The 13,146-nt window shown below is 38.9% G+C and overlaps 2 protein-coding genes across 2 annotated transcripts in view; both read right to left on the bottom strand.

Annotated features, from left to right (window-relative positions):
* The window catches only part of KIF26B (kinesin family member 26B), a 490,037-nt gene that overhangs the window by 455,586 nt on the left and 21,305 nt on the right, over window positions 1-13,146 (bottom strand). The window lies entirely within an intron of this gene.
* Window positions 5,620-7,241, bottom strand: LOC306642278 (BTB/POZ domain-containing protein KCTD18-like; the record flags this gene model as incomplete). Its single annotated transcript, XM_079107918.1, is given in 2 exon segments — window positions 5,620-6,926; window positions 6,929-7,241. Coding segments are annotated over 2 exon segments (918 nt in total). The 3' UTR covers window positions 5,620-6,321.

Raw genomic sequence — 13,146 nt, 5'->3', positions numbered from 1 at the left:
CGCTCACCTAGCATGCGTGAGGCCCTGGGTTCAATCCTCAGCACAACATAAAAATAAAATAAAGGTATTGTGTCCACCTACAACTAAATATATATAAACATATATATTATATATAATATATAAATAAATAATATATAATAAATAAATAATAAATAATTATATATAATAAATAAATAAAAACCATAATGGGATACCTAAGAGATTGCCATTATATATATATTATTTTTTATTTGCAAAATAAAAGTGTTAACAAACAGTAAAATAAATCCATTGCTGTGTAACATAAGATAAATGAGAGAATGAACAATTGCAACAAAAGCATTCCAACAATCTTCTCTCTGAGCTTGACAGCAGTACTATTCAAACCATTTTCCAAAATATTACATTATCAAACCTATCATTTACCCAATTTTCCACTGACCTACATGTCAGGTGTTCTTTTTTTCAATAATATCAATAATTAATTTAAATATAAGTGAACTAGATATTGTAATTAAAAGGTATAAATGTTCAATGTGTAAAAAGCAAACCATAACTATATGTTCTCTATATATGTCACACTTTAAAAGCAAAAGAAGGGAAAATTAAGCATGAGAAATCTGAAGTAAGGCTATTAATATTTCAAGAGATAAAGGGGACATTTCACACCATAATAGGGTTACTTCTTCAAGAAAGTATAACAATCCTAAATGTGCATGAACCTAATAAGAAAATTCCAAAATACATGAAGTAAAAATTAACAAAACTAGAAAGACAAATCCACAGTCATATTTGGTGATTTTAAGCCCCCTATCTTTGCTGGAAGGATTAGTGATATAGAAGGTTTAATATCATCAGTCACAGTGACCTATTTGTTATTTATAGAGAACTTTATACACAAAAATGACAAGTAGAAAATAAGGATAAGCTATATTCTGTCATAAAATAAGCTTTGAGAAAATTTAAAAATTTGAAATTATGCAGACTGTGTTTCCTGCATGATTTATTACTAGAATTCAATCACCCTGAGATATATAGAACCCAACCCCCACATCTCAACTACTTCAAAATTAAACAGCATACTTATAAATCTCTCAAAGATCAAAGAAGAAAGCACAAGTAAATAAAAAGTGCTTTGAACTAATTGATAATAAAAGCTTAAAATATCTGAATCTCTGGGACAAAACAGTACTCAGATGAATACTTATAACCAAGTATTTATATCAGAAAGAAACTAGATTAACAAACTATTTTCAAATTCCATAGTAGGAATAAAAAAAATAAGAGTATGAGCAGAAACATGTGAAATAGAAAATAAATAATACAACTAAAAGTTGATAAAAATCTAACATGTCTGATCAAGAAAAAATATCAATGAAAAGAGTGATATCAAAACAACCCTACAGATTCTAAAAATGTATCATATTACAATTGTATAATTACAATTATATAGCTTACATAACTTGGTCTATTTTAGATAATAGACACACCTGCTTGTTTACTCGATACATGTGAGTGATGTTTCTTCCCATCCTTTCACCTTCAGTCTGTGGATATCTTTTCCTATGATATGAGTCTCTTGGAGACAGCATATTGTTGGGTCTTGTTTTTTAATCCAGTCTCTTAGTCTGTGTCTTTTGATTGACGAGTTTAGGCCATTAATGTTCAAGGTTATTATTGAGATATGATTTGTGTTCTAAGTCATTTTGCTTTACGTCTAGTTTTTAATTTGAATTAGCTTATCCTTTGATTGACTATTCCTTTAGTGTAGCTCCTTCCTTCACTGGTTTTCACTTCTTTTTTTCATTTCATCTTCAAGGAATATTTTGTTGAGAATATTCTAAAATGCAGGCTTTCTGGTTTCGAATTCTTTTAATTTTTGTTTATTAGGGAAGGTTTTTATTTCATCTTCAAATCTGAAGCTTAATTTTGTTTGATATAGAATTCTTGATAGGCCTCCATTTTCTTTCAGAGCTTGTCATATGTTATTCCAGGACCTCCCAGCTTTGAAGGTTTGGGATGAGAAATCAGATGAGATGTGAATTGGTTTCTCCCTATATGTAATCTGATATTTTTCTCTTGCGGCCTTTAAAATTTTATCCTTATTCTGTATACTAGGCATACTCATTATAATGTGACTTGATGTGGGTCTGTTGAACTTTTACATATTTGGGGTCATGTAAGCCTCTTGTATTTGATTTTCCATTTCATTGTTCAGCTTTGGGAAATTTTCTGACATTATTTCATTGAAAAGATAATGCATTCCTTTGGTTTGTATCTCTGTGCCTTCATCTATCCCAATAAACCTTAAATTTGGTCTTTTCATGTTATCCCATAATTCTTGGAAATTCTGTTCATGGTTTCTTAACATCTCTCCATGGTCAACTCTATTTTCAAGATTATACATTTTGTCTTTATTGCCTGAGGTTCTATCTTCCAAGTGGTCTAGTCTATTGGTGATACTTTCTACTGAATTTTTAATTCAGTTTATGATTTCCTTCATTTCAAGGATTTCTGTTTGGTGGTTGTTTTTTGTTTTTGTTTTTGTTTTTTCAGAATTTCTATATCTTGTTTTTGAAGAGATCTTTTGCTACCTGTATTTGCTCTATTACATAATCCTTTACTTTGCAGATCAGTTTTACCACGTACATTCTAAACTCCTTCTCTGACATTTCTTCCATTTTTCTATCAATGGATTCTGTTATTTGAGTATCTTTGGTTTGCTTGGAACAATCTGTTCCCTTGCTTTTTCATGTTGTTTGTATGTATACCCATCTAACAGTATGGATCTGAGGCAGTAGAGTTTCTACTCTGTGGACTTTTGTTTTGATTTGTGTCCTGCTATAATTTAGAATACCCTGCAAAATCTCATGTATTAAAGGCTTGGTCCCCAGCCCATGGCACAACTGGGATGTGATGGAACCTTTAAGAGGTGGAGACTGATGAGAGATCTGAGGTCACTGTAAGTATGCCCTCAAAGGCAATTGTGGGTCCCTGATCTCTTCCTTTCTTACTTTTATATCCTGGCCACAAAGTTTTACCATGCACTTCCACCATGATGTGCTACCTTGCTACAGTCCCAAAGAGACAGGACCAATTGCTCACAGCCAGAAACCTCTGAAATCAAAAGCCAAAATAAACCTTTCCTGTTTTATCTCAGGTATTTTGTTACAGTACAAGAGAGCTGATTAACACAGAATATTGATAGCAAGAAGTGGATTCTATGTCATTATTATATACCTGAAGTGATGTGATAAAGTCTTTGGAATTAGTTTGCAGGAAGAATTTGGAAATGTTTGGAGAGGCAAGCTAGAGAAAGCCTAGAATGCTGTGAATGGAGCTTAATGGGTGATTCTGGTACAGACTCAGAACACCAGAATGCTAACAGACATACAGAAAGTAAAAGTCATACTGATGGGGTTTAAGATGGAAAAGAGAACTTTATTGGAAATTGGACAGCCTCACTTCCTAGGAGGTAGAAAGTTTGGAGGTACATCCACATATAATTAAAGAATTTCTAGAAAGTTCACTTCAAAATGTAAATGAATAATAAATTACTAGTTGAGAATCTGCCACTTGTGTTACACTATGGGAAAGAATTCAACTGCTTTAAAAAGACCAGGAAACACTTCCCTTGGGTGCCCCAAGCTCTTTTCTCAATGAAAAGACTGAAACAAATTTACCATTTTACACCTTTGAGACTGAGATGGATAAGGTCTTGGCATTCCTGAGATGCCCTCAAGGCATCTTCCACAGCTGTAGTGGCTTCTGCAGTGCCTTGATGGCTGAACATAGTTCAGTCACACTCAGGTACAGCTTGGGCAGGCAGCAGACCTTGGCATTGTCCATATAGTACTGATTTTTGAAGGCATCTAGAACATAAGAGTAACAGGGTCAAGGAGTGTTCAAAAAATAGCTGGAGAGGTTAGACAGTATGTGGCAGACTCAAGAGTCCTTGAAAGCAGCCCCAGCCCTTGAGAGAGCAATGTGTGGGCCTTTAAGAGTCCACTGAACCAGCAGTGGACACCCCAGGAATATGGGGCATCTGCAGAGGAAAGCCACAGGCAGAACCAGCTGGAGAGCATGGCCATGTGGGCTATCATCAGCCAGACCACAGGCATGGATGGAACTGCCCAAGGCCTGTGGAGATCGAATCCCACTGTAGTGTGTCCTAGATGCTGCAGACGAATCATTAGGGTTTGATGGTTTCTCACTGGGTTTCACTCTTGCTTTAGTCTTATCCCTTCTTGCTATATTCCTATTATTCCCTTTTGGAATGGGAATATTTACCCTGGGCCATGTTATACTGCAAGTATACAATTCATTTTTAAAAACTTTTATAAGGCTCACAGATGAGTTTGCCTTGAATCTCAGAGATTTTGAATTTGGAGATTGTATGTAAGATAGACTTGAACCCTAGTGGGGACCAAAGATAAAATGCTACTTTGGATCTGGAATGACTCCCAAAGGTCCATGTGTTAAAGGCTTAGTTCCCAATTCATGGCACTACTGGAAAGTTGTGAAACCTTTAAGACACAGGCCTGGTAGGAGGTATTAGGTCATCGGAGTTGTCCCTTCAAAGGGCATTGTGGGAGCCTATTCTCTTCCTTTCTCTCTTTTGTAGCCCAGTCATAAAGTAAACAGTTTATCTATGCACTCCTCCATGATGTGCTTCTTTACTACAGGTCCAAAGAGACAGGGCTGACTACTGACTGAAACCTCCGAAATGATGAACCAAAATAAACCTTTCCTGTTTTTAAGTGGATTGTCTCAGTTATTTTATTACAGTAACAAATGACTAACACAGTTCTATTCCCATGATATGTCATGTTATTTATATATGCAAATATTCTAAAATTCAAAACATCTGAAATCCAAGACACAAACATTTTGGGTAAGGGATATACAACCTGTGTTTTGTTTTAAGAATAGATACTCCATCTTTAATTTGTTGCATAAACTCAGATTTTAAAATACAGACCCTTTTCTTTTTCCTTCTCCTTCTCCTTCTTCTTTTCATACCTGGGATGAACTCAGGGGCACTTAAGCACTCAGTTTTTTTATTACCTTTTTTATTTTCTATTTTGAGGCAATGTCTCACTAAGTTGCTAAGGCTGGCCTTAAACTTTTGATCTTCTTGCCTCAGCCTCCAAAATCACTGGGTTTTATAGGCATGCACTACCATGCCTGGCTCTTTCTTATTTCTTTTTTTTGGTTTTTTATGGAAAAGTTTTTCTTTATTTTGTAAAAAATAATGTTTGGCTATGTTTACTTTACTTTTTCAAGGCAATGAAGAACAATACTAAGCATCTAAGTAAAAATTATCCTGCTTTATTGAGCTATTATTGTTGAAAACGCTGAAGGCATACCACTCACTAAAAGTAGAATATGTGATTCTATTACAAAACAGAACATGTAAGAGTAAATGCACAACTGAATAGTCATGAAAAATAGAGATTAATCAAAATATCCTGTTTAAAAATATTAAATTCAAGTTATACAGAAATTTTATGCATAAAAAATCATACTGTGTAATCAGAATGACTCTAATGGTCACTTCTGAAGAACAAATATTAACTTTAGTTAAAAAGTCAAATTTTTTAACTTCTCTTTTTTCAAAGTAATTTCAAAACTGCACTATTCAAATTCAAATATTTTAACAATTCATTCCAAAAACACATTGAGTAGTTCTCATCACTGAAATCTTTCTGTAGCGAATACAAATAAATCTGCTAACGGAAAAGAGTAACAAAAGCCAATTTAGGAAAGAAAATGGCTCAAGTAAGTGAGAGCCAGTGTGATCTCAAATTATGGTCTTTTTCCCTCCCCATCATTTCTTTTTGTGGTATCTTGAGGCTAAGAGCAACTGCGGGCGGCTTACCTTGATCTACTCTTCCTCTCTGACTCTACAGGCTGTGATACACTGCAGGCAAGTGCTGATCCCACCCTCTCCACTCACCGGACAGGACCTGGGCTACAAGAAGTGGCATTACAAAAGTGCCTAGAGTCTACAATGTTTCAGCAACAAAAGAGACCTCTCTAATGATTACTGTGCTGTTCTGTCGCCTTAATACCAATTAACCATATAAATAAAGTTTAAAAAAAAAATCAAACTACCCTTGGACAATCCTTTAAAAGTTGGGAAGATGAGAAGTAAATACAGTCCCAACCATTCAAAGTCTCCCCTCCGCCATTCTGACTTCATGCAATTCATTTTTCCCATAATAATCCTAAGCATAAACATAAGCTTTCCTTTCTATTGCATCAAGAAACAGTGTCACTTATTGGTATCAAAGGTGTTGAAAGCTCTGAGACAACCAGGAAGTGCCAAGTCTACCATTTTTATCCTTCAGACTGGTCTTTGTCATTTTCAGTTCTCACATCCAAAGTGCTAGAAGCTTCTGGAGGAGGCGGCTTAGAGGGGCTGGCCTGCTTCGCTGCTGTTGTGGGGATGGGCAGGGAAGGCACTGCAGCACACACTGGAGCTTTATCCACACTCTTCAGCTTTATCACTCGGTGGGGTGTAGACTTCTTGTCAGAGAGCCGCACCTTTGCTGGAGGCGGGTGTGGAGTTCCATTTTCAGCATTTCTGGCCCCACACGAAGCCTGTGAGTGGCCAGATGCCCCTGTGCTCACAGGGTTCACAGAGCGCTGAGCTGCCTTTCCAAAGCTGCCACTCTGAGACTGGTTTGCTGGCATCTGAGAGGAGATCTGGACAGCATTGGCTGGAGACACCCTGACTGAAGTGGAGTTTTTCACTTTAATTTGGGTGCTTGTGGAAGGGCCCAAAAATATGACTGGTTTAGGACCTGCCTTACAATTCACACCTTCTTCCTCCTCTTCATTGAGTGTTATCAGTCGCCTCTTTCGAATTGGGGTCATATGCCGCAGACTTCCAAGTAAAGGTCGCTCTTCCAGAGTCCAACACTCTATCAGTTCATGAGGCACCGCCAGTAGCTAACACCTTTTCCTTCCCAAGCATCGAAGGCATCCCTCATTTTCTTCAACTCAGCTACTGAATAATAGCTCCAAATGTACTGAACATTATTTCCCGCCTCCCTTTTAAAAATGCTTTTACTATGAATTCTTCCTCCCAGCTGCTTATCAATAGCATCAGTTCCATCAGTTTTTGTGGCATATCCACCAATAATTCTACTCTCACAGCTTGCACCAGATGTGTTAAGATAGTGGAGAACCCAAACTGTTGGCTTTTTGCAAACCAAGCCATACGAATCACAGAAGTCTGTTAAAGCCTGATTCATCTGTCTTTAGAGGAAAATAAGCACTGAACATAGATGCCAGCATAGAGTCCTTAAAACGGCACAAAGACTCACGCCGGGCTGTGTAAATACAGCCACCTACATTCAGTCGAAGAATATCGAGCACCTCTTCTGTCTGGTGGCCTGCCATTGCTCCCTAGGATACCTAAAGTTTTGCCTCACACTTTCAAACTTCAAAATAATAGCAGTCCAGACCTCCTAGTTTCAGAGGTCTCCATCCATAGATGGTCAACTCCATTGCTCTGGACCTGAGGTGAGGCTTGGTGGGTGTGGAGGAGGAAAGCAGCTCAGGACATGGCCACCTAGAAACAGTCTTTCTTATTTCTTATGCAGAAGAGATGAGTATATTTGATTTTCAACACTTTCTTCCCAGATTTTAAAATAAAATAACAGATGAAAGAACATTAAATGTGAACCAGTTACCCAGAGATAACATAGGCATGGTATAGGTATATGCCTGTGTACACTTGACAAAATGCAGGTGAGTGTACAAACACCAAGACTATAGTGTAAAGCCAACCCAGGACCCACTGTCTTTTATCAACTGTTATGGTTTGGATGTGAGGTGTCCTCCAAAGGCTCACATGTGAGACAATGCAAGAAGGTTCAGAGGAGAAATGACTGGGTTGTGAAAGTCTTAACCCAATCAGTGATTAATCCCCTCATAGGGATTAACTGGTAATTGAAGTGGTAGGGTGTGACTGGAGGAGGCAGGAATTGGGGGCATGGCTTTGGGGTATATATATTTGTATCAGGCAAGTGGCAACCTCTCTCTCTCTGCTTTCTGATCACCATGTGAGCTGCTTCCTTCTGCCACATTCTTTCTCAACTGGAGCCCCGAGGAATGGTGCTGGACTTCTACTGAGAGTTTTGAAACTGTGAGCCCTCAAATAAACTTTTCCTCCTAAAATTGTTCTGGTCAGGTCTTTTAGTCGCAGCAGTGACAGACAGCTAACTAAAATATCAACCAACTTACTACAAGGATAAGCCATTTCTAGCAATATGTCTAAAGTATTTCAGGACCTGGCCTGGAACTCAACTTACAGAGTATTAAAGTTCATCTTGACATGCTACCACTTCATTTGTTTTGGTGAATGATGCCTCTAGAAGAAATATCCTATGGCGTCATTATATCTAGTGACTTTTATCCTGTGTCACTTGTCTCGGGTTTTGGTAAAAAAGAAAGCCCAGTGTCTCATCCCCCTTCTCTTCCCCACAAATTGTATTTGTTCCTTGGGAGTCTTAGAAGGAAAATCAGAGACATTCCTAAGCAAGCTCCTATGCCTGTTGCCTGTCACAGGAGGTCAGAGGATGGGGATTTAAAAAAAAAAAAAAAGTGTGCTGAAAGCAAGAATGAATTTAAAAACAGAGAGACAGCTTAATCAAATAACTGGATGACAGCAACCCAGCAAAAACCTTGATCACTCTGTCTGCCCTTCTGACAGCTCACTTGGCAGACTGCCCCGGTGCCATCATGACTTAATTGCACCATGCCGCTAGGCCTCTCTCTGATGGCTCATTTGCTTTGTCCCCTCTGATGCCGGTGAAAAGGCCAAGCTTTCTTCTGATCAGTGCCAAGGTCCTGGAGTCCATCTCCCCGCCGCAGGTGGTTTCTGTGACAGTTCTCCTATCCCTCAGAAGATGTGTCAGGGATTCTGGCAGGATCTCCAACCCCTGCCTGCTCATGGGCCAAACTCTCACATCAATCTTTGCAATCTTGACTCTACCCAGCATGTGAACAGCCACTATGTATGTTTTGTCAAAAAATAAAGAACAGGAAAGAAAATCTACAATGTTCATTCTTAATCTATCTTGTTGAAATCTAAATGAGTCTGGGAAATTTTTTTACTGAAAGAAAAGTTAATGATCTTAGACCTAAAAGTTAAAACCCAAACTACAAAACTCTTGGAAGAATATATAGGAATAAATCTTCATGACCTTGGGTTAGATAATGGCTATAAAAGAAAAACTGATACATTAGACCACATCAAAAATGAAATTTCCATGCTTCAGATGACACCATTCAGAAAGTGAAAAGATAACTTGCTGACCAGGAGAATCTACTGACCAATCATAGGTTTGAAAAGGGATTTACATCCAGAAGATATATGGAACTCTTCTAACTCAAGTAACAATGACATCTGCAAAATAACCAATATAAAAAAGGACAAAGGCTCTGAGTAGACATTTTTCAAAGAAAATGTATGAATGGGCAAAAGGCACATGAAAAGATGCTCAACCTCATTAATCATTAGGGAAATGAGAAATTCAAATCAAAACCTTGATGTGATGCGACTGCATCTCCACTAAAATCAAAAGATAGACAATAACAACAGTTGGAGAGGAGGTAGAGAAAGGAATCTTTATTGCTGGTGGGAATGTAAAATGGTGCAGCCACTTTGGAGAACAGTTTGGAAGTTTCTCAAAATGTTAAACACAGAGGAATCATACCAACTTGCAATTCCATTCCTACGTTTCTACCCATGAGAAATGAAAACATATGTCCACAAAAAGATTCATACACAAAAATGTTCATATAGCAGCATTATCCATGCTAGCCAAAAGCTAGAAATAACCCACATATCCATCAACTGATGAATGGATATACAACGTGGGGCATATCTACACAATGGAATGTTATCTAGCAGTAAAAACAAGTACTGAGAGATGCCACAACATGGCAAATCTTGAACCACTGTACTGAGTGAAAGAAACCAGACACAAGAGACCACATACTATATGATTCCATTTACATGAAATGTTCAGAATAGCAAACTCTATAGAAAGTAATTAGTGGTGAGAATACAGGGGAGTGGAGAGTGAGTGGCAATGAAGTGATAGAAATGATAGAAGTGATAGAAATGTTCTAAAATTATATGGTAATGGTGGCTGCAAAACTGGAAATACACTAAAACCCATCAAATTGTACACTGAAAGAGGTAAATTTTATAGCACATTAAATTGCATCTCAATAAACCTATTTAAAAAATGATCTCAGATTCTTCAACACCCAATGATTTGTACATACACCATATTAGCATCAGCCAGTAAAATTAACATCAGCCAGTAAATGGTGGCCAACATGGCCACCTCAGTGTCTCTTCCTTCTTCATCCCTCTTAAAGCTGAAAGCAGAAGGGCCCTACCATAGCAATATACCCAACAGCCTGACCTTTCCCTAAAACCAAGCTTTCCCTTCAAAATCAATCCTAAAAGGAATAAACCAAAGATGAAAATACTTTAAAACCTGTTGCTAGGCTTCCCCATACCTCATGCATGACCAACCCAACTTCACAAACATACATGCACGCACACACACACACACACACACACAAAGTTTCTTTTAGAATACACTCAGGAGGAGCCACATTTATTTTTACCTAGGATATATATTATAGACTGGAAGAAATACTCATTTTCTTGTGGCTTTTTTTAAACTTTACTACATTTTTCACTCGTGAATTCTCCTGAGCTAATGTAATACAATCTTGAAAATTTACACCATAATGTGATCAAGAGGGGCTGTCAAGAGCCGGGGCGGTAAATTGGCATCCGTGCTAATCGATAACCTACTTTCAAATGAAAAGAGTCGGGCCCAATCCATCCTCTCCACCAAGGCTGCCAAGCAACCGAGCAGCCGCCTTCTCAGGGTGAGCGCTAATTGCTACTCTCACAAAGCCAGGGGCAATCTTATCCAGGTGATCCATTAGCTGGAAACTACTATAAAAGGAGCAAGAAAAGAGTGAGAAAAAAATCAGGGTAAAGAGGTTAAACAGCACAAAAGTGATTTAAAGGGGGGAAAAAAGAGGGCTTAAATTTGTATGTGAAAGAGATAAAGAGGAGAAATTTTAATGTAGAAAGATCGCTGAGGACTTTGGCAGATTTCTCTCTGGCACAATAATTGTTGAAGCTCTCTGGCCTCTCGGTGTCTGACAGGGTCTGACACAAGCTGAGATGGGGAACAACAAGGAAGCAGACCGTTTCCCACCCCATCGGGCCCACAGTGGGAATAAGAATTCTATAGTAAGGACTCCAGGAGGAGCCCAAACCTTACACTGGTCATGAACAAATATGTGACTGTCTCTGAGGTTTGGCTTCTTTCTGTTTTCCCTCTCTTACCACTTCCATGGTGAGCAGTTATCTGGAGTACATGAGCAGATGCAAACATTTTTAAAAGTGGCTACAAACCCCCTCCTGAAGCACTGGGTCATGTTTAGCAGAGGTCACGGTTTGGGAAATAAAGCTTAGCAATGACAGTAACTAGATATTATGCACGTACTGATGCTAAGTTTTAACCAGGTTGTCTCATTTAGCCTTGTTAGTAACCCTGAAAAGGAAGTTGTCTTTCCCATTTTACAGAGGAGGAGGCTAAGGTAAAGGCAGCTGAGTAAACTTCTCTAACCACATCACTGCTGAAGAGTGGAGCCAGGGCTAGAGCCCAGATTCCCTGGACTCCAGGGCCCGTACTCTTAGCCATTCTCTTCTACCACCTCCAACATCTAAGGATGTAAGCATATCATCTCACCCAGGGTGAGGAAGAAACACATAGAGCCCTGCCACACTTAGTGCTATAGCTTAGATCTTGAATGGCCTCCAAAGGCCCATGTACTAAAGGTTTGGTCACCAGCCTGTGGCACTATTGGGTGGTGACGGAACTTTTAGAAGGTAGGGCCTAGTGGCAGGAAGTTAGGTCACTGGGGACATATACTTGAAAGGTTGCTGAGACTTTGATTCCTTCCTGTTTCTCTCTTTGCTTCCCAACTACCATGGGATGGGCAGTTCTGCTCTACCACACATTTCCACCATGATATTCTGTCTTGCTCCAGGCCCAAAAGCAATGGAACCAACCAACCAAGGACTGAAGCCTCTGAAACCATGGGCCAAAATACTTTTCCTCCTCTTACATTGATTCTCTCAAGTATTTTGTGATAGTGACCGAAAGCTGATTCACACAATTAGAAACACAAGTGTGGGAGGATCTAACATCCTTGAAAATATTTCCTAGAAAACAGAAGTTCCAGTGAAATCGAGTGATGAAAAAGAAAGATATTCCTTTTAAACCTTCTTGCCTGCCTCCAACTGTGGTCTTGCCTCCTTCCAACTCTCCTCCATGCTACTGGCAATTATCCTTGAGCACATATCTGGGCCCCTGTGTAAGAATTCTTTACCAGGATGCAAAGCCCAACACCACCTATCAGCTCCCTACCTTTACCCTAGCCATCTTGGCCTGCATATGCTACTTCCAGGTGCTTCATGCCTTACTGCCTCTGTCCTGCAACTGCAGGTCTCTGGATGCCCAGGTCCCTCTATCATCAAGCAAACATCTGCTTGTCCTCCCCAGCTCGAGTGAAAAGTGGATCCTGGTCTTTCTGACACCTTGACTACCCCATTCCATCCACCCACTCTTGCACTGACCCCTTTGTCCCACAGACTGGGACTTATTTCATTGCACATTTGTCTCCCTAGCACTTTTGAGACCAAAGTCTGGGCCTTGTTTGTTTTTAAAATCTGCAGACTATAACACAGAGAGGGCGGTACATATTGGGAGCTTAACAGATGTCTGACAAACAGCATAAGTGAATGAATAGCTCAACAGGGACATTTGGGTCCTTCTCTTCAGCACATTCTCCAGAGTGTTTCAAACACTATTTTGTTGTAAAACACCTTAGAGCAGGGAGGATGGGAAATTACTGTTTATGGGTATGAAGTTTCAGTTTGAGATGATGAGAAGGTTCTGGAGATAGACAGTGGTGCTGGCTGCACAACAATGTGAATGTACTTAATACCACACAACTGAACACTTAAGAATAGCCCAGCTGGTGAATTTTATGTGTTTTGTATTCTAACACAATTATAAAAGAAAAAAATTAGAATACAGACCACGGGAC

This window comes from Sciurus vulgaris (genome assembly GCF_902686455.1).
Source record: "Sciurus vulgaris genome assembly, chromosome: 12".
NCBI lineage: Eukaryota > Metazoa > Chordata > Mammalia > Rodentia > Sciuridae > Sciurus > Sciurus vulgaris.
Note: the sequence above shows the minus strand (reverse complement) of the source record. Positions and strands in the feature narration are given on the sequence as shown.